This window comes from Cyanistes caeruleus, chromosome 23 (genome assembly GCF_971803275.1).
Source record: "Cyanistes caeruleus chromosome 23, bCyaCae1.hap1.1, whole genome shotgun sequence".
Lineage (NCBI taxonomy): Eukaryota > Metazoa > Chordata > Aves > Passeriformes > Paridae > Cyanistes > Cyanistes caeruleus.
The window spans coordinates 1964455-1990204 of NC_141723.1; the positions used below are offsets into that span (position 1 = coordinate 1964455).

Below are 25750 nucleotides of genomic sequence, written 5' to 3' on the forward strand. Positions count from 1 at the left end.
GCCTGCCCTCATCCTGGCACACCTGGGATCTTTCAGAACAGCAGCTTTCTTGTGCTGAGATTCAGCCTGAGTTTTTGCCTGCATGGGGGCTTGCACCCCGGGACATGGCAGATGTGGTTCTCTCACTCTGCAAGAGGAAATCTGGGTCAGTTTGGGCTGGAGCAGGGCTCCTTGGCTATAACATGTTCTGAGATCCCCAAATCCTCACCAGCAACTGAGAGGTTGGGGTTTAAGACAAACCTGCCCTCCTGTGGCACATTAATTCCAAAACAAAGGATCGGGCTGCTAGGTGGAGGCAGAAGTTATCCTCCAGGAATTGGAGCTTTGGGATGGGGATGGAAGCAAAAAAATCCCCGTTTGGGGCTGGTTGGGAAGCATCTCTGGCTCATACCAATTCCTTGACGTGGTCTTTCCTTTTCCAAAAATAAACAGGAACCGTTTGGAAAGCCCCTGTGTGAGGAGGAGCAGAACTCCCCAGAATAAATAAATACACAGAGAGCCCGGGTTGAGTTCATCCAGCTGGTTGTTTCCCACTGCCAAGGGTTGCTCAGGATGAGGATGAAGCTCAAAATGTCTCGGTGGGGGTGAGAGCACATGAAGCTCTTTCCCCAGTTAATGGGGTTTTGGGGAAATGCTGAAATGGCCTCCTTGAGCAGGAGCTGCTCTTGCAGCATGGCTTTCTGCTGGCCCCAAAAAACTGCTGCACTATCAGCCTTTCCATCTGTTTTAGTCACAAACAGTTCAAGGGGACAGAAAAAGCCCTTATTTGGGTTTAATTACAATGCAAAATGGGGAGAAGTTTCACATTTCTGCTTTCAGGGCTGGGTTTTTACTGCCCCAGCTGCTTTTGTCGTGGTTTCCCTCCCATGTGCTGGACTGAAGCCCTGGTGAAACACCACCATGGCCTCACTGAGGCTCCCCAAATCATCCCACAAACACAGGGATAACAACACCATAGGCACAGAGCTGCCAGACAAACTCCACATTCATAAATGTTATTAAGATGATGAATTAAATATGAATTTTGTTTCAGGCGTAACATCAAAATCACCAGGAGACCCCAAAGCGCTTGTGTTGCATAAATGCTCAGCATTTCCTCAACACACTCGTTCAGCTCCCTTGGACACGGGCAGCAGGACAGGAAGGCAGCAGTTTGGAAAGCAGAGATGCCTCTTCTCTGCTTTTTTTGGGACTGTACTTATATTTTTTAGCTGACTGAGTCAGTGCTCTGGGGTGCTGGGGCATTTTCTGCTGGGGAAGCATCACCTCCACACCCACTGGCTCTGCCTTATCAATCTTTCATGTCCTGAAAGCTCTGCTTGGTGACTGACAGCTGTCAGGACAGGGCTGGAAAAAGCCAGTTATTTAATTTACTGTCTTCAGTACAAAATGAAAAATAACAATCTTGAAAATAGGGAAAAAAATTTTAAATCTGAGTTTCTGCCCTCAAGTTTTTGGCTGTATTGACCCTGACCACTGCTCAGGGCTGTCTCAGTGGCTCTGACCTCACTGCAACACTCACTGCCTGCTCAACCGTGGGAGGCTGAGCAGCTCCATCCCTGTGGGGCTGGAAAACACGGACCATAGAACCCACCTCACCCTGTGACCTGTGGGAACCTCTCCCCAGGGCAGCAGGGAGGGTAAAGGCTTCTTCCCTGCTACAGAACAGTCACAGGATGCTCCAGGCCACCAAAAATGCTTTTCTCCTGCAATCTAAAAACCTTTTGAGAGTTCATGCAAGAAAACAAACTGCTGCCACTGGCTGTGCAGCTCGTACCACTGCTGCCCCCAGGTTCATCTCAGCACAGGCTGATGGCTTGGCTCTGCTTCAGCAGGATTGTTCCCCTGGCTTCCCTCCCAAAATAGGGACAAAAATGGGATTCCACCCCACTGCTGCTCCTGCAAAACACAGAAAGTGTTTTCTCCCCCACGAGGGGAAGAGAGGGACAGGGAAGGTTTGGAGTTGACCAGCAGCTTCAGCAGGATCTGTGCTAGAATTGAAGTTTTAGGGTAGCAGCAGCTACGAGCCTTTGGCAGCAGGCAGGGAACACTCAGGTATCAGCAAAGGGATTTTCCATGGCTGGCAGGAGTGCTCAGCACAAGGGAGGTCAGACACAGCATTTCCCTCACTCCTGGGGAGAGCAGCTTTCCATTTGCTGTTCTGCCATCACTTTTATGTTATTCACTCCCCACTCCTCAGTTCCAGTCCAAGGGACCATCCCAAACAATCCACAGCCACACAATGATGTTTGTTCAGGTTTTTTTTTTCTTCAAACCCCCACATCCACCCCAGAAAAAGGCAGTTCTCATGGGCACTGTCACCACAGTGTGGCCAAATGTGACATCCCTGTGGAATAAATAAAGCCTGAGTCAGGGATTTCTCAAAGAGTTTTATTAAAATGAAAAAAGAGTTTTATAGTGAAAAAGGAACAGTAACAAACCATCTCTTGTGAATAACAATAACAAACCATCTCAGTTCAATGCACTGGATGAGGAGCAGCACCAAGTGCCTGGATCTCAGCTCTCCTGTAAATGAGAGCAGGATTCAGAGGTTCACACACCTTTGCAGGTGCAGAGGTTTCAACCCCCTGGGGAGGAAGAGGATCTTGCTCAGACCAAACTTTGCTTTTTAAGATGAAGCAAAGCCTTCACTTGCTTCCCTGGCTCTTTCTGAGCTCAGAAAGAACATCATGGTGACCTCCAGCTGGTGTCTCTTCCTGGTTTATTGCCATGAAATCAGGATTTCCTCTTTGCAGAGACTGCTGTCTCTAGCTGCTGTGGAGTGGCTTGGCGAACACGGGCTCCATGAGGTGGAAAATCAGGAACAGGAACAGGCAGCCGAGGAAGACCAGGCTCATCACAGCCAGGAGGATGAAGCGGCCGATGAGGAAGGTGTCCACGATCTGCATGGAAGAGAAACACAAAATTCCCAGCATGTCACACCCCAGTCTGCTTCAGGACACCACGTCCTGGAGAAAAGAACCTCTGGGGCTCCCCCAGATTCTCTCCTTGCTTTTTATCCCTGGCATGGGCACTCTCTGGGATGCACAGTGTGCGACAAATGAGAACAAGAATCCCTGCAAAAAGCCACTGGGAATGTTAATGTGGAGCAGCACAGTCCTGAGCACAGGGAAGGGACAGGAGTCAAGCCCTGAAGCAGCTCTCTCCAGCCCTGATTCCCTTTTAGAACAGAGATAGTGAGAAAAGAAAAAAAAAACCAATTTAAAAAAAAAGCTATGGTAGGTAGGCAAGACAAAGAGAAGCCCACAGTGAGGAGGCTGTTTATGAAATCCCCTCTCTGCTCCCCAGACCCCCCAGAGCTCTGCTCAGCCCTGGCTCAGCTTTATCCATCGCATTAGCTCAGCCCTGGTGCTCCTGCAGAGAGTCTCTGGTGAGCCAAGCGCCGGCTCCTTCTGCACGTTTCACTTTTTAATTAGCCAATTAGCAGAGTTTTGGTGCAGAAAGCCCAGGTCATGTATTATTGATAGGCAGGGCAGGTCCAGTCCAATTGAAGATCTGTATAAAAATAAGCTTTCCAATTCCATTTGCCTCCCAGGCAACAAACACGCACTGGGCTGCCCTTCATCTCACTCCTAACCTTCACACCAGCAGGGCAGATGTGACACAGAGAGAAGAAAAGAACATTACAAGTGTCTTTTAGTAGGGATTTACACAGAACAAGAACCAGAAGAGCAATAATTAACATGCATTAATAATAGAACATAGGAAATGGCACCTGAAAGGCCACAAAACTTTGTGTATTCAAAGCCCAAAGAGCTCTGGGAGAGCTCAGGGTGGCAGCTCAGCCTGATCCAAAAACTGGGGGAGATCCCTGTGCCTGACAATGCAGATGGCTTTTCATGCTCAAGCACGGCAAGAACCTACAAGAGAGCTAAAGAGCAGTTATTGGGCTTTAATCAGAAAACAGAGCTGAGGGGAGAGGGAAAAGCTGCAGAACTGGAAGGAAAACGATAAGGAAAGGGAATGGCAGAGGGAGCAGAGGCTGCTGGAGCTGGGAGGGAGCGAAGCAAGAGCACAATCCCTGCACAGAGCCCCTGGGGACAGGCGGAGGGGAGCCAAAGCTCCCGGCTCAGGTGGATCATTGTGTAAATCAGCAATTTAGGTAGAGAAATTCATAGTCACCGGCTCCATGAGCGACACAGGCTGCGCCAGCGGGAGACCGGGAAGGAGCCCGGGGCAATCTCCTGGGCACCGGGGATGGTACCGGGGCTGTGGCTGAGGTAAAAGCCCGTTCCCTCCGGGATTCCTCCGGGCATCCTTGCGGCCCATCCCCGCCCTGCAGAACCATTCCCAGGGCTCCTGGACGGCCGCTGGGGCCCATCCCTGGGTCAAAACCCCATCTGGGGCCATTCCCAAGGAAAAGATCCATCCCCGGCGCTTCAGGGCAGGAGCCGGGGCCACGCATTGCCCTCCAGGCCCATCCCGGGGCACACCCGGGGCACACCCGGGGCACACCCGGGGCACCGCCCGCCCCGCCCGGCCCCTCATGCCCGGCCTCACCTCCTCAGCGCCGGCTGGGGCCGGGCTCTCGCCCTCCCGGGGGAAGAGCAGCAGCGCGGCCGTGAGCGCGGCGGCTCCGAGCGCCACCGGCACCGCGGCGACCCTGCGGGGACAGCGGGGAGCGGCGGGGCGAGCTCAGCGCCTGCGGGCCCGAACCCCCGCGCTCACCGGGCCCTTCCCGTCCCTGCACCCACCGGGCCGGATCCCGCCCCATCCCCGCCGTGTCCCCGGGCCCGGTGCCGTCCCCGCTCTCACCGGGCGCGGCCGGCGCGCAGCAGCGCCAGCACGAGCAGCAGCGCCATTGCCCAGAGCAGCAGCAGCGCCAGCACCCCCGGCCCCACGCCCAGCGCGCCCGCCATGCCGCCCCGCGCCGCCGCTTCTGCCTAGCAACCGCACCGCCCCGACCAATCAGCGCTGCCCGCAGCGCGGCCCGAGCTTTCTATTGGCTGAGGGGCGGAGGGCGGGGGCGCGACCGCCGCGTTCCCTGCCCCGCCCGGCGCTCGTTCGGCGATTCCCATTGGCTGAGGGGGGAGGGATGGGCGGAGCTTTCCGCGCGCTGCAGGAGGCGGGGGTGCGCTGGGGGGGGCCGAGTGCCCGATCCCGATCCCGATCCCGATCCCGGCCCCGATCCCGATCCCGATCCCGATCCCGATCCCGGCCCCGATCCCGATCCCGATCCCGATCCCAGCCCCGATCCCGATCCCGATCCCGATCCCGATCCCGGCCCCGATCCCGATCCCGTCCCGATCCCGATCCCGATCCCGATCCCGATCCCGATCCCGGCCCCGATCCCGATCCCGGCCCCGATCCCGATCCCGATCCCGATCCCGGCCCGATCCCGATCCCAGCCCCGATCCCGGCCCGATCCCGATCCCGATCCCGATCCCGATCCCGGCCCCGATCCCGATCCCGATCCCGGCCCCGATCCCGGCCCGATCCCCATCCCAGCCCTCATCCCGGTGCCATCCCGGTCCCAATCCTATTGAAACGCGGCCCCACAGACCCGGTCCCTGTGGAGTCCCGGCCGCCCTGGCCTCACGGAATCCCCGGATCCCGCTCCCTGTCCCGCGGCCCCGTCCCGGAGCTCCCGGGGGATCGCGAGTTCCCCTCCCGGTGCCGGGGACACGCAGCTCCTGCCCTGCCCTCTGCAGAGAGCACCCCTGAACCCGCTTGCACCCCAGAACCCTAAAATTCACCTGTCCACCCGCTCCGTTGGATTTAGGGCCCAAATCAGGCAGATTTCGTTAAAACGGTAGCGCTGACACAGGGCAGAGCAGGGTTTTGGAACAGCCCTGCTGGGGTCTGGAGCAGCCAAGCCAGACTAGAGAGGTTGGTCGATGCTATGAACATCTTCTAATATCAAGACAAGAGGAATTTCCATTTAAAATAAATATTTCAGCCTGTTTATAAATCCTGTCTCTTCACCATCACATCTTGCCCATCAGACCCAGGCCAGCGTGGTTTGATGAGTGACTTTATCACAGAATCTCACAATTACATAATGCTTTGGGTCAGAAAGGATTTTAAAGACGATCTTGTTCCAAATCCAGACACTCCGGGCCGTGAATCAAAAAAAAAAAAAACCCCTAAACATTGATATTTTCTGTCTCAACTGCTTGAAGTCTGCAATACTTCGGCTGCATAAAATGTCACCTGAGTGGGCGTTTTCTGCCGCTTCTTTCAAGGGGAGGAATAAAGCAGCGCTTAATTATTCTGCACAGCACCGACCTGCCTTTCCCTGTGATGAAATCAGAGTCGCCAGCATGACACCAAATGCTTCAGCAAGCAGAACACAAACTGTCTCTGACACCTGCCTTTACTTGGCATGGAGTGGTGACCGGCTGCCAACACATTAAAAGCGTATGTTTGATAGCAAACTCCTTCCTGCTCTGCTTGCTGTTGTTAATCCCACCAGGCAGGGCTTTTCCCCCTCTGCAATCCCCGCCTTGTTGAGGTCCATCTCTGCCCTTCCTTTCCCACTCCTTCTCTGCTGTTTTCCCTGTGCTTCCTGCTCCTGCTGGCAATGAGAAATGAAATATTTGCTCCTGTTGTTTGGGGCTCTCCCTTTGCTTTTCTCTGTTTTCCCATTTCTTTGCGTTTTTTGGAACCTGGTTGTTTCTGAAACCCCAAATTTCTTTCCATAACCCTGTTTTCAACTGGAGCCTTCTCCTTCTGCCACTCCTTTTGCATCCTTTGGCTTTCCATCTAGAAGCAATATGTTTGATTCATCAGCCAATAACGCTTTTCCTTGGCTTATTTTTCTCTTGTACCACTTATCCACAGCTTTTCCAACAGCCTTGTTAACCTCTTCCCATATTGATTGGGTTTTCATTTCTCATCTCTGTGTCTTGGTGCTGCCTGGAAGTTTCTTGATGCCAACAACAGCAATGTTAAGCCAGTTCAAGAGCTTGAAGCAGAGAGCTTGAATCATCCAGCTATTGATCCTGCTGGGGGACCAGGCCACATCCCAGATATTTGGCCAGAATTTGAAGGATAAATTCAATATACAGCCCAGCAAGCACATCCAGTGGGCAGCTCTGAGCCATTCTGCTTGCATCACTCATCTGATCATTTATCTGATTTTGTTCATTTTAACCCCACCAGAGCAGTAGGGCTGATGGTAACTCAAGCACAAGATTTGGAGTTGAAATGAGCCCAGCAGCCTAACACCCTCCAAAATACTTATATTTTATGTATCCCTTTAATATTAAATGTATTCAATATTTAATAAGGTATATTATATGTATTACATTACATATAACAAATAATATTTAATATTATTTATTTGCAGAGCCCACATGGTATCACAGCAAGGCTGCAGGTTTCTCTGAGCATGATGAAGGCAAATGGCAAACCCACAGATAAGGAAAACTGGCAAAAACCAACCCCATTGGTGTGATACTTCTATCAAAGCACAACCTTTGCCAGAAATTTCCCCAACACATCTGCAACAAACCCCATCATCCTAAACCCCATCATCCTAAACCCCATCATCCTAAACCCATCCTTCTTCTGCACCCTCAGCCTCCTCCCAGCACCAGAAATGCCTTGCAGACTGCTCTGTCAGCCCATCAGTTGAATGTAAAGATCTGGTTTTATTGCCCAAAAATCATTTATTGCTGGCCTAAAATAACTTTTCCTTCCAGCTTTTACCTGCTTAGATTTGGTCTCATTTATTGCTTGTGTAAGTGTTGCATTGCACCTGGAGAAATTAAGTAACAGAAAGTGGGAGAAAGGCAATGCTGGGTATAAAAAGTGAATTAAAAAAACATAGGAGAGCAGCAAATATTGAGGAGTTTTCTGTTGTTTTCATGACTCTTGGACAAGCTTCCTATTTGTGGTGGTTTTTTCAGGATAACTGTTGATGTAGAGAACTTTGCTGGTGTCACACATTCAGGTTTCTCCAAGACTTTTGGTTTGCACTGTGTGGAGTTTGCACCCAAACCCTTGTGCAGGGGACAGGACACATCCAAGTGATGACAGATGAAGGGCTGATGATGAATTCCAGCTCCAGTGTGTTTGATATCCATAATAGAGGTATCATAAAGCCTTTCCTGGCTCTCAAGCAATAATCTGCTTTAAATACGGAGAAGTGGAGTCGTGCAGGTGCTGTTGGATGCTCATGGCCCAGAAAACCCAATTCAAAGGATTTACTTGGACACAAATGATTCTCTTGTCCAGTGGATGGGTGCTGCTGTCCTGCCAAGGAAAAGGAATGGTTTGAAGGATTTGGTGTCACTGTGGGGAGTTTTTCCCAAGGAAGAGATCAGGGAATTGTGGAATTCCTTGGCAAAGGCGTGACAAAGATCCTGAGGCTGGCATTGGATGAAATAGGCTTGGCAGAGAGATGCAATTAGTGCTGAGGCTAATTAAATGCTTGGCTCAGGAGGACAGAGAGGTCACTTTCCTTCAAGGCCTGCAAGATAGGATCACATGGATCAAAGCTCATTTGTGAGAGCAGCAGCCCCTGGAAAAAGGGCGGGTTCAGCTTCTTTTGGGTTAAAACCTGCAAATCCACCATGCCCAGCTCATCCTGGTGGCCAAAACAACCAATGAGGCCTAATATTAAATGATAATAAATGATCAAACTCTTGGTGGTGGAGTTGGGAGCGCTGAGGGAACTGATTTAAAACTGCTCGCGCTGTCGTGAGACTTCCACTTTTACGGCTGGAGCTCCCCGATGCTCCAATATTAGAATTAAAAAGAAACAGGCGTTGATGCAAGAAAAGAAAATATTCTGCTCCTGATTTAAAGACTAGCGAATTGCTAAATATTTTTATTAGTGGCAAATTTGCAGCTTGCTGGAACTAATTTCACGCCCGGTAGATATGGAGCTTAAGCTGGGAATGGCGTTAAATTACTCTCTTGTAAGGGTGTTTAAACCTTGTGATGGGGATCTGTTGGATGGTGGGGACCCCTCTTTTGGGGGGATTCCTCATGGGTTGGGAGTCTGGAGGTGGTGGATGGGGAAAAGAGTGTCAGAACACACATAACATTTCATCTTTGGTGTGATAGGAACTGCCAGGCCCCCTCATTTGCATAAATTTGCTTATGCAAACCAGTGTGGTCATGAGGCCACAAGATCCTTCAGATGTTATTTATATTTCAGGGATATTTTGGAGATTAGTCAGGATATCCAGCATTTAGCTGATTTTGTTAATTATAAAATTTAGTTCATCAATTATAAAAATGTACCGAATTGATTTAGAAAAAAAATATTTATTTTAATTGATTTTTTTTAGAATATTCCAGGTTTAGTTGATTTAAGAGATGGGTAGAGGTCGGAACCGCTGTATCCCTGAGTGCCACTTGCCCTCTGGACTAATTTTTTCCATGTTTTCTTTGTTGGCCAGATGTTTTACAGCTTGCCAATGGTTTTTCCAGCCCAAATCCCTCCCTCCTCCTCCTGCAAAGTCTTTGAGTGCAGTGGGAACTGCCCAGATTAAAGCTGGGGAAAAACCCCATCCCGTTTCTTCTTGCCCAGATACAAACTGGGACAGGTGTGGGGTCAGAGATGAGGAGCTGGAGAAAGCAAAGTGAAGGCGTCAGGAGGATCCAATTACTCCTCTAAAAATACAGCGGTAAACAAGAGCTATTTAAATCCCCCAGTCCACCTCCTGTGATGGGGAAAAAATGAGCTTAAATTATTCTTGCCAACTTACCTGGAGGACACTTATGGCTGAGAAGCACTTGAGTTGTCCTTTTCCAAAGAGACATCCCCCCAAAAAAAGAAAGTTAAAATAATAGGAGAGGGTTAGTAATGTCTCCAGTGGGGATAGAGCTCTCTCTCACAGGAACCCACTTCAGATTATCTTTTTCTAGCTGATGGCGGAAATCAATTTTAATCATCCTGACAGGAAATGAGGATGTAAGACTTCAAACAGAATAAATCCTGCAACATTCAAAAAATAATAAAATGGAATATGAAGTCACTTTTCAAATGGGAAAAAAGAAATAAATCCCATCCCAGCAAGTGGAAATGGCTCTAAAAGGGCCTGGTTGGTGGGAGGAGAGAAAACATTTCCCATTGTGGGATAAGACTGACCTCAAGCCAGAAGCACTTGGAGAAGGTGGATGGAGGAAGAGTGTCTCTGTCCTCACACCTAATGACTCCTCTCGTGGCTCACATCACTCCCAACTGGGAGGAAGTTGGTAAAAATTTGGGTTTGGTGACTTGTAAATGTAACTTTAGTTCAGTCCGGTAAATTTATAGATTGGTTCAAATAAACATTTTGATATTTGGTTCTCCAAAGTTCAAGCAACTGCTGCAATTTCCCAAAAAACCCTACAAAAAACAAAAAGAAAGTTGCTGTAGTTGTCTCCTGGGGGTGTTTTAATGTCATCATGCCCACATGGCATGACATGTTCCCGTGGAGCCAACATGGGTTGATATTGTGGCAAAATCTGTTTCAACCAAGGGGGGGAAGGAGAGAAACCACCTGAAAGACTGAAATTTGACTGCAGAGACCTCTGTGAGTGCTGCAAGGGATGGAGAAGAGGCAAAGCTAAAGGAAAGAGGTGAAGAATCCATGGAAAATGAGTATAAGAAGATTGAGGGGGGAAAAAGAAAGACAAGAACAGCCTCTGGGGAGATGGTAACAATTAAAATTTACTTTTCTAATGACATTCCCAAAGGCTCTAAAGCCCACAGTAAAATGTTTTTCCAAGAAATTTCTATTTCCCATACATTTCCTCAAGAAATGCTGTTCTCACCAATATTACCTTTAAAGGGTATCTCTAAGGGGCCTCCTTGCACCATCATTTTGGATTCCTTGCACCTTTACCTGTGTCAACGTCCTCTCCCTTCCCACCCAAGAGCTCTCAGGTGAGAAACCAAGGAGCCATTGATAATGAAACCCACAACACTTCATTTTAAGTGGCCCATCATCATTAGTTCTTTTGGTATTTTTCACCATGGCATTAATCACTGGCCACTCATTAGACTTTAATGTGCCCATAATAATCATCTGTCATAATTCCACTGCAATTGAGCAGTCAATAATGTCTCAAATCCAGAAAGGGTTGAGTGATGGCAACATCTGCCCATGGTGGGATGCTGGTGGCTGGAATCAACCAAAAACTGCTGAAATGGCCCAAATTCATTGCTGAGACCCACAGGACTTCCAGGCAGGTGGATTTTTTGGCAGTCAAGCCTGTTTGCAGTTTTCATTCTGGTTTTATTCTTGGCTCCTTGAAACACCTTTGTTCTCACCTTTATTCATTTGACATACATTGATTTTTTTTCCTGCTGTTTCCTGGGCTGCAGCTTGGAAATGATGCAGGGTTTTTTGTCATTGTAGGATTTTTTTATTTTTAATTTAATTTCCTCTCCTGTTTGTGTGTGATGGTAGGGAAATGAGTTGTGATGGGACCTGGCTGGGCCTAGATGTGCTAGGTCGAAGCAGTTAACTTCAAAAGTCACAGTGTTACCCTTAAGTTCACCTCTCCCTGACTCCTGAGCACATGGGATATGTTTTTTTATACCTCCAGATTAAATTTTAAATTTTCACACACCTCAGAGCTGTTGGTAAAAAGGGTGGTCTTGTGTATCTGACCATCATGGTGTTCAATCAACTCGTGACTTCATCCAGCCAGCTGTGGACAACTGAAGGATGGACACCACCCTCCCCTCAGTGGCCTCCCCGAGCTGCACCAACCTCTCCTCATTGTTTCTCCTCATTTCCAACCCAGTTTTTTAATTGCTGGTGGATGGCAAAAAAAAAAAAACCCAAAGAAAAACAAAAAAGAAAAAAAGGAGATGAATCCTTCCTGCTGCATTATGACTTTGTGGTCCTTCCAAAACCCCACCCCAGTTTCCCTGTGTCCTACAAGGACATCATTTTATTTCAGCCCAGGGGTTTTGGTCTCAGATCTCAGAAGTTTTCCATCCCAAAGGATGCATAAAACTTATTTTGAGAAGATATTATGCAGTGCTTTGGTTCTCTCAGATCCACTGGCAACTCCCTGAGACAACTCTGGCAGCCAAGGATATGAATCACTGAGATGGTATTTAAGATCCTTCAGGTAACCTGTACAAGAAAAAAAAAATTAAAAGGCGGCTAATCAAATGGCTTTGGGGGCTGTAAAAAAGCAGAATTCAATCCCTGCAAACTTTCCAAGATGTAATTTCAGAAGACATCAAAGATGACATGAACCTAAGAAAGTAAAGCTACTCAAAATTCAAAGTTTATAGTCCATCTGTCTCTTTGCTTCAGGGAGCTGGTATTAAATTCGTTGCTAAATAAAACAAATAAGCCTAGGAAAAGTCAGCGTCGAAATCTGCATACTCGTAAGAGAATTAGCAGAGCTCTCTTGTTATGATGGCTGCTTCTCAATTTGCATCTTTAAAGAGTTGTGACCATCTCTGCTCTTCTCCCTTCACCAGCTCCTGGGAAGCCAGGCTGGTGCTGGCATAGCTCAGTGAGGAGATGCTGCGGGTGAAGCTTGAGCTCCCATCACGGCCAGAACCAGAAAGAGGATGGGGAATGAGCGCCAAAGCCCAGCCAAGGTGAGGAAACATCTCAGGTGGAGTCAAAATTTTAAAAGGGAGGGATCAGCATCTCCACGTTGCCTTTGCTGACTGCCAGGTGCTGCAGATACCCAAGGGAAGCAGAAATTGGAGGGGGGCTCAGCTTATTGACCAGCCCTGGTTTTGTTTTTGCAGTATTTGTGCAAGGTGCCTGTCGTGTTTTTAAACCAGTAACTAAAAAAAAAATTAAATTTAAATTTTTAAATTTAAGAATTTTTTTTAAAAAAATCACAATTATTTCTAATTTTTGTTCCCCCCCTTTGGGCATCCCTCCAGCCCATCTCTATCTCAGTCAGCTGATATTGCCTCTGGAAAATAGACTCCAAACCTTGTCCAAGTGCTGGAGGTAAGTAACTTTAAACAGCCTTCTTTTTTTTTTATTATTTATCCCTGGAAATGCTTGGGAAAGGAGCAGTCAGTCAGATGCTTTCAGTAACTTTGCACAGGAGAGCCTGAAGGAGCAGCAAAAACCAGCTGAGGACTTATTATGCCTTGAAATGAAACATTTAAGAGGAGTAAGTTGGCAGCAGGGATTTTTCTAATCAAAATGTATATAATCTGCCTGATAAATTTATCCATCACTTGCCCTCTGGAAGGACCCCAAAATGCCTTCCTGGCTCAACAAGCCATCATTAACCCCCCCTCAGCTGGTGTGAGGAGGGGAGAAATCCCATTTTTTTAGATGTTTTCCCACCCAATCCCAGTTGCTTGGTGGATTTTCCCCCATCAATGGGGAAAATTCCTTTGTTTTGGCTTTAGCTTTCTTTATTATCAATCCATCAATCTCTCACAAGAAATAAACCTAATCTTATTTAATCTTGCATAGGAAAACCTCTGGGAATATAGAGCCATCCTGGAATTGATCACTTATTTTTAATATATCCTCCTTGTCCCTGTGGTTTATTTAGAAACTCCTTAATTATATTCTCCCATGTATTTATCTATTAGTTCTTGTGAAATTACATGCTTGTTTGTGTGTCTGAGATTGTTTAAAATGCACGGTGACTTCAAAAATAACATTGTTGTCTCAGCATCGTAAATCTTTTTTTCCCAGGAAAATCATGTGCACAGGTAAAAAGAGAAGTTGTCCTGTGAGTAAGTGAAGTACCAAAAATGGAGGGAAAATCAAGTGAAATAGAAATCTTCCATGAGCTGAACAGTTAAAATTTGGGGAATCTTTTAATTTCACCCCACATTTGGCACGAGCATTGTTGGGTTTGGATGGATGATTGTCTGTGTGGACGGTCCCTACTTGGCTTTTAAGGCTTCATTGGTTGAATTTCCTTCTCATTTCTTCAAAGTTGTTACTGGAGAGGGTTTGGAAAGGTGTAGGAAAATATTCATGTCCTTAAATATCTCCTAAAAATCCAGCACAAATTTTAACGAGTGATTTGCTTTGCCCATCATCGCCAGATCCAAACGTAGTGGCCGAGCCAGAGGGATGAAGGGCTGGTGGGTACCACTGGGACAGTTTGGAGAAACACCCTGCCCAAAACAAATCCTAAATTGTCTTTAGGGATTCCTTTGTAGCATCTTTTATCTCCTGAGGAGTTGGACATCCTCCCTGTAAGCAGTTTGGAAGGGACATTGGACCCCTCCAACCTGCTGCAGGGTTGAAGCAAGGCTCAGCCTCGTGGAAATGTCCCCAAAACCTTCCTTTTTTAAAAAAAAACATCTATCACTGAATAATTTACTGGGTTTTGCTTTTCTGCATCTTGCAGAGAATCCCGTCACAGTTTTTCTTAGACAAATCCAGCACGAGCAATAATACAATCTTGGAAAGAGAATTGAATTATTTATGGAGGAGCAGTGAAATGACGGAGACTAAACCTCTATATTTTATGTAATTTGTTTTCTCCTGAAGCCCGTTATGTAAAAATGTAAATATTGCTGGTTATGTATGTTGCTGCTCTTGCCAAATGTTTAATATTTTATCAAACCTGCTCTGAGTACTTGTCTCTTTTGGAAAGGACCCATCCATGTCCTCTGGAATAAGTGCCAGTGAGTTTGTGGCAATTATATATTTAAAACACAGATTTCACACATGCAAAAAAAATCTCCCTGAGGTGCCCATGCTCCAGTCTGGGGCATGGAAAAGGCACAACCCCCAGAATTTGGGGGAATTTTAAGTAAAGGGGGTTTAATTTCAGGGAGGGTTTCCAGCAATCTGGATTGGGATAGGGATGGATAAAGGTGTCTGAAGGAGGGTTTCCTGGTTTTGGGGTTTGGACATCCCTTCCAGCTGCAGCCCAGGGTGGGAAGAAGTGAGCTGGTACCCAGACTCTTCTCAGTAGGGATGCAGGATCCTGGAGATCAGGGTTTGTAGGCTCAAAAAAAAAAATCACTCAGTAATGGCCTGTTGCAGCAGAAAGATGTTTTTTTTTCTGGGGAAAAGAACTACAAGACTGAGTGTGAGCAAAATATAATTTGTCACCAAAAACTCCAGCAAGCTCCCACGGCTGGGTGATGAAGTGGCCAATCCAACTGGGAAATGTATTTTTTTTTAACCAGGGATGATAATTGATGATAATTAACCTCTGGAAAAACCTCTCCAGGGAAGAAGAAGCTTTTGCCTTTGTGAAGGAAAAATCTGGGCCTGCATACTTTCCCTGGAGTTTAAAAGTGGGATTCTAAAACCAGTGGAGGAATTGCTTTGGCAATTGGTAACAAATTGGGGAAGATAAATGAGGGATGCCCAGGGAGTGAACGTGGGATATCCAAGGATCAGATGTGGGATGCTTGAGGAATGAACTTGGGATGCTTGAGGAATGAACTTGGGATGCTTGAGGAACGAATGTGAGGAGCTTGTTGCTGCTGGCTCCAGAAGAAATACCCCTGCACCACGAGGACCCTAAAATTTTGAGCTTTGGGATATTTTTGGCAATGATGTAGCTTAAAATATGCCCCACATGTGCCTGCTTTTTACATCCCTGTTTTCCAAGATGAGATGCAAGAAAGATGAGATGCCAAGTGTGGATGATCCAGTGGTCCTTTGATATCACGGTGATGGCTTTTCCATCTGCCTCCCCTTCTCTCTTCTTTCCAATTCTACAGCTTCTGCAAAACCCGAAATATTTTCTGTCTGGCATCCCCAGCTGGTTGAAACAACCGGCGACAGCTTTATGGCTCCTCATCTTTGCTCGCTTCTGTGGAATAGTAATAAGGGAGGGGAAAAACGTCCCGCTGGCTGATTTACAAGGCAAGAAATTCCTATAAATCATTCCAACATCTCCGAAGGACCGGGGGGATGCTCTGAGTTCCCGCTGGTTTTCTCAGCGATGCAATGCAGGGATTTTTTTCTGTATTTTATTTTTTTTTTTTGGAGGGGGGGGGGTGGGTGGGATTCATCCCAACCACCCACTGCATCTCTCTGTTATTTTATTGATGGATTCCAAGTGGGAGCCATCTATTTTCCCTTGCTCTTCACTGGCCAACCCAAAGGACATCAGGGTGTGCTAGAGCCTGCTCCCATGTAGGAAGTACAAACAGTGGAGAAAATATTTTCTGGATGGACTTATTTTTGGGATAAACTAGAAGGAGAGATTTAGGAATGCTGATTTTTCAAGAGGCCATTTGTTCTGGAAAACTGAAGAGGAAAAATAAAAATGTTTTGGGTTCCTGGCCTTAAATTGAATTTGTTTGTTCACCTTTCCCATTGCATCCCTACTCCATGGCCATCCATGGCTCCTACATCCCTCTGTAACTCTTTGGAGTCAGCTTTAACCTATTCCTTAACGTATTGACCTATTCCAAAGGAATTCTGGGGCTCTTTTGAGTGACTCTGTCTCCCACCCAATATCTTTAGGAAATGGGCAGAAATTCGGCATTTCTCGTTAAATCCGTTCTTGATGGCATTTTTCTTTAAGGAAGGGGATGGAAAATTGGGAGGAAAAAAAACTGTGGCCAGGCTGATCTAGAAAAATCTACCCCTGTGGCTTTTGCAATGAAATGTGGGAAAATTTGGCTGTAGGACCCAGTGGATCCAATGAATGTGATTCCAGGAAAAGCTCATCTTCAGGTCTTTGGGAGAGAGAAGGGCAGTTGATGTCTCACGTGGACCAAAATTTGGGCAGGGGGAGCTCTGTCAGAAGCCCCCCCATCCCCCAAATTAACAATAATTAATAGATATTTCCAAAATAAGAGTGTTTTGCCTGGGGAATAATAGCACAGGAGGGGTTTGGGGTGGGATTTCACTGGGTACCCTAAATTTCAAGGTTGTGCTGGGGGGTGGACGGGTTTGTTAACCCCCCCTTGGGGGCTTGATGGAGGGGGGACTCCGAGGGAGTCAGGGGAGCCCAAAGGCCACCGAGGCTGGCTCTGAATCTGTCTGGGATGGCAAAAGCATCCCGGGGGAAGGGCTGCGAGGAGATCTGGAGGGGAGCAGATGCTGCCGGAGGGGCTCTGGGTGTTGGGGGGTGATACGGGCAGCCTGTTTGGGAAATAAAGCGGGGGACGGCCGCTGCCGGGAGGCAGATGTGGTGCTGGGGCTGTGTTGGAGGGGAGCAGGGGTGTCCGGGGGAGGCTGTGAGCGCTGTGCTGGGGACACCGGGGGGTCTGGAGGGGTCCGGGGGGGGTGGCTCCGTTTGGGGCGGGGGGCGCGGGGCGGGGGAGCAGCGCGGGCCAGCAGGGGGCGCTGAGGGGAGCGCGAGGGGGCGTGGCCGGGGGCGTGGCCGGGCAGCGGGGCGGGCCCGAGGGGGCGTGGCGCGGCGTGGGGGGCGTGGCCCCGCGGGCGGTGGGCGTGGCGTGGCGGCGGCGGCGCGGCGGGGCCGGGCGGGCGGGCGGGCGGCGAGCGGCGGCCGCGCTGTCAGGCCGGTGTCGGTGTGATGAAGATTGGCGGGCAGGTAGGGCTGTCACTCACGGCGGGGCCGCCGCGCGGGGGCGGGCGGAGCCGCGGAGCCCGGCGGACAAAGCGGCGCGGGCGGCGGGGCACGTGCGGCGGCGGCGGGGACACCCCCCACCCCCCATCCCCTCCGGTGCGGGAAGTAACTTGCCGTTCCCGCCGTCCCCCCGGCGCTGCGGGGCCGGGGCAGCGCGGGTGTCCGTCCCCGGTGTCCGGTTCCCGCTGCGGGCTGACCTCCGGCCGTGCCACTGCGGTTCTCCGCCGTCCCCCCCTCGGCCGGGCGCGATGGTTTCGGGGGGATGCGGCGATCGGGGCGGGGTGCACCCCCTCCTCCCCATCCCCGGCGGACGGCAGCGATCCCGGGGGTGTCCGGTGATTGCGGGCTGCGCTCGCAGAGCCCCGAAGGTTGCGGCCCCCATAAGAACTTGCCCGGGCGCAGAAGCCGCGGGGTTTTTGGGGGGGCCGTACCCCAGGGCTGGCTGCAGCCGCCCCCCGCCGCTCGCTCGCTGAGCTTTTAGGGGGGCTGCGACCCCCGGGGGGGCCCTGCAAGGGGAGGGGACACCTGGAAGCGGCCGGGGGTCGCAGCCCCCGCGCTCCCCGCAGTGTCCCCGGCTGGCTGCGGACCCCCGAGCGCTTGGGGTGCCCTCCCTGGGGCTGCGGCCCCCCCCCAGCAGTTGCGCTCCCCGCTTGGCTGCTCGCAGCCCTCTCCCAGGGGTGCCAGCCCCCCTCAGCTGGCCACGGCTCCCCCCAGGAGGGGTCTCAGCCCCCCACGCCGGTCACGACCCCCGGGGAGGGCCGGAGCCCCCCAGCTGGTGGCATTTGGTGGCCGGGCAGTTGTCCCCCCCCCACCTGGGGTTGGGGGGGCTGCAGCGGGTGTTGGTGGGGGGGCGATTTATCTGCAGCATCCCGGCTTTGCGAAGCACCCAGAGAGCTCGGGGTGCCCCCCCGGGACCCCCGGGGCACCCTCCGGGCCGGGGGGCCAGCGGTGCCAGCGGTGGCGGCTCGCAGGGCCCGCTGCGGGCTCGCCTCCAGTGGCCCCGCAGGAATGGCGCATCCCGCCGCCTCTCCCGGGACAAACCCCCCGTGCCCCCCCAAATCCCCCGTGTGCCGCCGGCTCCCGGAGCTCCCCATTTCCCCCAGGACACCCCCTTCCCCCCCGCAACACTCCCCGGGACCCCTCGGCAGCTGCCCCATGGGTGGATGAATACTCGATGCCTTTTAGTGGCTCTGCAGCAATGCAGGGACATCTTCTTCTTAATAATAATAATAATAATAATCATTAATACTACTAATATTATTAATATTTGAAATTTATCCTTGGTTATTTTTGGTTGCATTTCCGTCTGCTGGAGGGCTGCTCCGCCGGTGGCATTGTGCAACTCGGGAAGTTTTGCCGAGGGTTTGGGGTGTCCCTCCTCTCCATCCCAATCCTCGCCAGGTGTCCAAGCTCAACTTGGGCTCCGGCTCTTTGTTTGGGCTCTTCCCGGTTTTTCTCGCTCCCAAGGATCTTTTTTCCCACTATCTCACCGCCCACCGGGTAACGGGAAACCCTAAACCCGGCAGGATATTTTCAAACTCCCAGCCGGGGAGATTAGATTGAGGAAGGGGGGGGGGGGATGGATTATTTTTGGCTGGGATGCGGGACAGCTGTCTGCCGGGGAGAAGCAAAAAATAGGAGAGGAAATGGCTTAATTTGCCTTTTTTTTTTAAACTTATTTTGCCTTTAAATCCTGAAAGGTTCTGGGGTTGGAGTTGGGAAAAGCAGCGTGTGGCTCAGTGGACTTGGCTTTGATGAAACTTTTGGACATCGTGCCTCCGAAAGCGCTGACTTGGTGTGGCTGGCATCATCCCCTTGTAGAAAAACTGGTACTCTCTGAAAAAAAAACCACCCCAAAACCTTTGGGGTCCGATGTTTTGGGGGCTCTTTCCAACCTCATGTGGATGGGGAGAGAGGTTTGGGTGAATTAATTACATTTTGGGAGATTTAGGTGAAAAGACAGCACCTTGTTTTGGGTTTAAGCTATGTGGAGCAGGCGGATGGTGGGATCAGGATTCCCCCTTATTTTTTTTCCCCCTCCTCCCTCCTATTTTATTTAACTCCCTGCACTGAGATTCCTTCGTTAGGAGCAAAAGTTAATTGCTTGAGGCTAATTACAGGAGAGGCTAATAGGGGAGCTGGCGGTGTCAGGAGGAGGAGATGCTGTACTCCTTAGCATCCCAAAATTTGGCTTTTTAAGGCACTTTGCAGCCCTTGACCCCCAAAGCCAGCCCATAAACCCCTTCATTTTAACCTGAGATCTTTATAATATTAGATATTTATAATATTTATAAATAACATTAAATGCTCCCTGATATCACGGGGGGAGGGTAAAAACAGGGAGAAAAGTGATGCTGAGCTTCCCCACTGAGCTTGCAGGAACATATTCCATTTTCCCTCCATCGTTTTTGGGAGGGGGAAATAAAGGAAATCTTATTTTTTATGGAAGTCTCCCTTTCTTTAAGGAAATTGCCTTTTTTTAAAAGTTTCTCCTTTTTTAGGTGAAACACTTTTTTTAGGAAATACTGGTTTTTTTAAAGGAAGTCACTTTTTTTTTTAAGGAAATCTCATCTTTTTTTCCAAGGATTTTTTTTTTTTGTTTTAAAGGAAATTTCCTCTTTTGGATTAAATGCATGAAGTTGTATTGGGAGAAGAATGTTTTACCCCTCTGGCACATCAGGAATAACTGTTTTTCTGACTCAAGGATAAAACAAGACCCTCATGGGGCAGCTTTGAATTTTGGATGATTTTGGCTTTTCCAGGGAACTTCTGAATTACTTCTTTTCTCCAAGTTGATGGACAGCATCTATAAATCTCTGAGTGACAACAGGGGTTTTTTTTTCTGTCCTCCCATAAAACTTAAATATTGGCTTGGTCCTGCTGGGAAGAGCATCCTTTACCCATCCATCCTCATCCTCAGGGATGCAGGGGCTGCACTGCACCTCTGGGTACCACTCACATCCTTGGCTGGGTTTGTGTGATGGATTCTTGGGATATTTCCTGAAGACATGGAGAAAATTAACCCGGGATGCTGGGACACCCCAGTTTGGCACAATTTATTTTCCTGGGAGCTGCTGTGGCTTGAAGGAATCAGTGAAATGAGTCAGAGTGATGGGATGGGGCAGCTGAGAGTTGATGGGAGGGATGCAAGGAGCAACAGCCCACACTTCCTAAAGTCGGGAGGAAACTCTTGCCACAATTAGGGATAAATTAAGGGAGATTTGGCATCTGCAATCCTGGTGGGAAAGCCACATTGAGCATCAGGATCTTCTTTATTTTAGGTCATGGGTACTGCTGATTCATCCCAGCATCCTGCCCCCAGTTATTCCCCATCCTTCCTTCACTCCTGCATGTGGAAATCTGCTTTTTTGGGGTGGTAGTGGGATAATTTACTGGATCCAGACAATTCCCAGTTGCATTTAATATCCCATACACTCTCAAATAACTTGATTCCCAAATAATTTTCGCCACCACCAAAGAGGGTGTTAACAAATGCCCTCTAATTAGCCCAAAAATAAATTAATTCCCAGCATCATTAGTCAGATCATTAAGATGCCAGCTCCAAATAATAATCCGGAAGGATGGGAATTAATCCTCAATTAAATTTAAACTCGAGTTTATCTCTGCCTCCAGCCTTGAAGGGACTGAGGTGGTGCTCCAGGTAATCCCCATGGGAAAACTGGGATGGGATGGGATGGAACCACGATCCTGGTGGGATGGAGCCGTGGTCCCAGTGGGATGAGGTTGCCTTTGCCCAGCTGTGATTTGCAGCTGTATAAATAAGATGGGAATTTGGCCTCAGCACTTCCCAACTGCTCCATTATATCCTATTTTTTTGGCTTTTCCAAGCAGCAACACAAAGCCTGGGTTTACTGGTTAACTGGTGTCTGTTAAATTGTTGGGTTGCAAAACACCTTCAAGACCATTGGGTCCAGCTGTGAAATCGACCACTAAACCACTTCCCAAAGCACCATTTTAAATTCTACAATTTTACAGAATTGTTATCTACTTATTACTTATTTTAATTTAATTTTAATTTCATGTTATTTCTTACTTAATTTTTGGCTTATTTTATTTTTATTTTAGATTATCTGGTTTAGTTTTGTTTTTATTCTTACATTTTTATTTGTTTTTTAAATTTTTATTTCATTTTTTCCTGCTTTATCATTATTGGATATTTTTTTACTTTCATTTGACTTTCATTTTTACTTTTTTTTTTACTTTCATTTTCCAGACCCATCTTTCAACATCCTGTGCCACCTGTCCCAACCCTCCCATACAAATTAGAATCCCAAATATCACCAAAAGGCCATAAACCCACAGGTTTAGGTGTGCAGCACCACTGATGCTCCTGAAAAACCAGATTATTTTGGTGCAGGTGGAGGAGAAAGTGAAACTTGTGTTGAGGGGGAAAAAAAAATTGCCCATGAATGTTCAATCCGGAGCTTTTGGCTTTAACAAGGTGTTACAAAAACTATGAAAAATGTTATTACTGAACCCACAGTTTTTGGCCAGGTTTTCCCTTCCTTGGCTGTGCCTGGATCCCTGCCAGAAATCTCAGAAAGCCAATTAAAAATAATCCAAATTTTGGAGCAGTTATAGGAAGCTTCTATTTTGTTTTTTCCCCCCCATTTCATGTTTGTTTTGAGGATGTGTTTGGGAGTGGGAAATTCCTGGCAGGGATTGGGAGCAGCCTCAGCCTCCCCAGGACCTGGGAGCTCCTTCAGGCTGGGCTTGGAGCTTGAACTCCTTGGAATTTTTTCCATGGCAGGAAAAGCTGATTTTGTTTTCCTTTTTCCCCCCCACCTTTCCCCTAATTTTCCTCTTTTTCCCACTTTCTTGTCTCCTTTTTTCTCCCCTTTTCCACCTTTTCTACTTCATTTTTTTTTACTATTTTCCTTTGTCTTCTTTTCCCCTGTCTTTTCTTTTTTCCCCTTTCTTTTCCTTTTTTCCATATTTCCTTTTTTGTTTCCTCCTTTATTTTCTTTCCTTTTTTCCTTCTTTTTAAATATTTCCCTTTTTCTGTTTTATTTTGCTGTTTTATTTTTCCCTTGATTTTTCCTTATTTTCTTTTTAAAAATTTTCTCTCTTCCTCTTTTTTTTCTTTGTTTTCCTTTCTTTTTTCTTCTCCCCTAAAAAAAGAGGGGGGATATTTTTTCCTTTTTTTCCAACCTCCTCTTTCTCACTCTTATTTTTTCCTTTTTATGCCCTTTTTAATTTTCTTTTTTGGCTTTTCCTCTTTCCCTTTTTTTTTTTTTTTAACTTCTATTTTTTCTTTTACTATTTTGCCATTTTTTTCACTTTTTCCCCCCTTTTTCCCCACCTTTTTTGACAGCCCAGCCTTATCCAAGGAGCAAACCCAACATTTTCCAGCCCAGGCTCTCTGTTGTCCCCCCCCAACCCACCAGCAAGGCAAAACTTGGCCAAATAATGGAATAAAAAAATCCCAATATTGAATCAGAGCAGTTTCTTTTCCCATTACCAGATCAGCAGTGAGTTATTCCCAGGATTATTTGGTGGAGGCAGGACCAGCCTCTCCCAGCTCCATCACTCCCAGGTACATCGAGGGCACTTTATGGCTTTATAAAGCCCTTCAAATGTTGTTTTTAAACACTACTTGAAGCTTCCAAGGCAACTTTGGGAATAGCAATTACCAGCTCCTGGATCCCTGGGCGAATTCCCACGGTGCTGGTGGATGTAAACCACTTTAGACATTTTTAATGCTCCTGAGCAATAAATTTAAAAGGGAATTTATTGTTCCAAGCTGCTAATTTCTCCATCCGAATGCCGCTGCCTGTTGCCGAGCTGGGAGCCTGGATGGAGATTTCGATGCTGTCCCAGATAAAAAATGTCTTTTTTTGCTTGATTTTTCTCCTTTTTTCCCTATTTTCCTCCTATTTCCACTGTCTTCCTGCTGCCTCTTTCTGAAGGGAGGGCTCTTGGTGAGTGAGCTGAGCCCTCTCCACATCTTGGATTTTATTATCCCTTCATCAGCTCATAATAAATAATTATAAATAATTGGCTCAGGCATGGTGGGTGGAGGTCTCCCTGCATCCTGCATCCCCTCCCTGACCTTGCTCACCCTCCTCACTCACCCAGTTTAGACAGAATTATTCAAAAATCCTCCAAAATCTGGATTCTGAGGAGGTGAACTTTGTTAGAGGAGTTAAAAAGAAAAAGAAATAAATTCTGGTTATTTTTTATCTCAATCCCAAGAAAATCCCATTTATATAAAATGCCTGCAAAGGTCTTTTAATGCATTTATGTGCAGAAATTGGTTTCTTTCTATCTTGCTGCCAGATCCAACGTCTCATAACTCCTGTAATTAATTAATTGCTCTAAAACAAAAATAATGAAGTGGGCCACTTTGGCAGTGGCATGGTAAAGAACAAACTTAACTATCAGAAAAAATGAACAATAAAAAATAAATAGTAATACATACTCAATAACCAATAAAAAATAAATAGTAAATAATTAAAGATAAATTAAATGAATTAAATACTAAATGGTATCAATGGATTATTTTCCTATAAGGTGATGCTGGTATGATTTTTAGATTTAGATTTTTTTTAGATCCTTATCCAACTTCAGGGATGCTGGTGTCAGTTTCAGGAATGCCAGGGCAGTTTTCATAAATGCAATTTTAGGGATGATTAATTGAGGTGTGATTTTAGTGATGCTGCTCCAGCTTTAGGGGTACTTGATGCAGTTTTAGGGATTCTTACCCATTTTTAGTGTTGCTCATCTGATTTTAGCAATGCTGCTACATTTTTTTTTGGGTGCTTATCCAAATTTGGGGCTACTTGTGCAGTTTTAGGGGTCCTGATGGATTTTTACCAACACTTGTCCATTCCTAGTGATGCTCTTCAAGCTCCTGGCTGTGACTCCCCCAGACCAGGAACCCTCCTGGCCAAATTCCCCATTCCCACAATTTTCCCCCATACAAACCCACTGTCTCAACCATCACTTTTTATCAAGTTGCTTTTCACTCTTTTTGAGCATTTCCAGTGTTTTTTTCCTCATACCAGGAGCCACCTCTTGCTGTTGGGGAGCTTTTCCTTCTTTTCAGCCTGACCTTTGCCATCTTAATCCCACCCTGCACCGTGCTAAATCATTCCTCCTTGCCTAAACAACCTCCAGAAGGTTGATTTTTTTTTTTCCCCTTTCCTTCCCTTTTAAATTTTAACACCCCAAACAGTGGAGCTGAAGGTCCTGGTGAGAATATTTATGCTAAAACCACTAAATAAAGCGATTTAGTAGCATCTTTAATAGCTGAGTAGCTGGCAAGTGGCCAAGGTTATCTCAAGGTAGACATCGTTGTTATTTTCCCTGCATCCATTTTTACAGGGATTTGGCTCAACAGGGGGAAAGCCAGAGAAATTCCCAGTGCTGTTATCCCTGCAGGAATTACTGGGAGCTTTTCCACCCTGAGTTAATTGTGCTTGGAGAGGGGCTCAGTGCAGCAGGGCTGTGATAAGTTGGGAATGGCTCAAGGATTGGGAAGTGGCTGAATTGAGGTGTTCCAGCCTCTGCTTTGGGGTGCCCTGAGTGTAAATATCGAAGTGATGGGGTGAGACCTGCTGCAAGGTGGGATTTAATTCCTTTAGTGAGGTTCTCATCACTCAGCTGCTCCATCATCCATCCTACATCTTGGGGGGCTGCTCCATCCCATCCCATCCATCCCACACCTCGGGGGGCTGCTCCATCATCAATCCCACGCCTTGGGGGGCTGCTCCATCCCATCCATCCCACACCTTGGGGGGCTGCTCCATCCCATCCATCCCACACCTTGGGGGGCTGCTCCATCCCATCCATCCCACACCTTGGGGGGCTGCTCCATCCCATCCCACATCTTGGGGGGCTGCTCCATCATCAATCCCACACCTCGGGGGGCTGCTCCATCCCATCCATCCCACATCTTGGGGGGCTGCTCCATCATCCATCCCACACCTTGGGGGGCTGCTCCATCCCATCCATCCCACACCTTGGGGGGCTGCTCCCCATCCCATCCATCCCACATCTTGGGGGGCTGCTCCATCCCATCCATCCCACGCCTTGGGGGGCTGCTCCATCATCAATCCCACATCCTGGGGGGCTGCTCCATCCCATCCCACATCTTGGGGGGCTGCTCCATCCCACATCTTGGGGGGCTGCTCCATCATCAATCCCACACCTCGGGGGGCTGCTCCATCCCATCCATCCCACATCCTGGGGGGCTGCTCCATCCCATCCATCCCACACCTTGGGGGGCTGCTCCATCATCAATCCCACATCTTGGGGGGCTGCTCCATCATCCATCCCACATCTTGGGGGGCTGCTCCAT

The 25750-nt window shown here is 48.1% G+C and overlaps 2 protein-coding genes and 1 long non-coding RNA gene across 7 annotated transcripts in view; 2 read left to right on the plus strand and 1 right to left on the minus strand.

The window, feature by feature from the left end:
* Nucleotides 1-2377: 2377 nt before the first annotated feature.
* On the minus strand, nucleotides 2378-4904 carry TMEM218 (transmembrane protein 218). Of its 2 annotated transcripts, XM_086861142.1 has the most exons (4): nucleotides 4777-4888; nucleotides 4522-4624; nucleotides 3737-3881; nucleotides 2378-2903 (listed from the first exon to the last, which is right to left on the minus strand). In XM_086861142.1, the coding sequence occupies exons 1-4, from the start codon at nucleotides 4878-4880 to the stop codon at nucleotides 2737-2739; spliced, it is 519 nt and encodes a 172-aa protein (XP_086717268.1). In that variant the 5' UTR covers nucleotides 4881-4888; the 3' UTR covers nucleotides 2378-2736. The 2 variants fall into 2 exon arrangements, with proteins under 2 accessions (XP_086717268.1, XP_086717269.1); XM_086861143.1 differs by lacking the exon at nucleotides 3737-3881 and having other exon boundaries at nucleotides 4777-4904.
* Nucleotides 4905-5605: 701 nt separating this feature from the next.
* Nucleotides 5606-8623, plus strand: LOC147649465 (uncharacterized). Its single transcript, XR_015278860.1, has 2 exons — nucleotides 5606-6381; nucleotides 7313-8623. It is a non-coding gene; the product is annotated as an uncharacterized LOC147649465 (long non-coding RNA).
* An 8684-nt stretch (nucleotides 8624-17307) lies between these two features.
* Nucleotides 17308-25750, plus strand: part of PKNOX2 (PBX/knotted 1 homeobox 2) — a 92661-nt gene continuing 84218 nt past the window's right edge. For 2 of the 4 annotated variants that reach the window (XM_086861040.1, XM_086861039.1), the window contains exon 1: nucleotides 17313-17391. The gene's annotated coding sequence lies outside the window, so the exon portion shown is untranslated. Of the gene's footprint in view, nucleotides 17392-25750 lie in introns of all 4 variants that reach the window. The other 2 variants (XM_086861036.1, XM_086861037.1) reach the window with 2 other exon arrangements.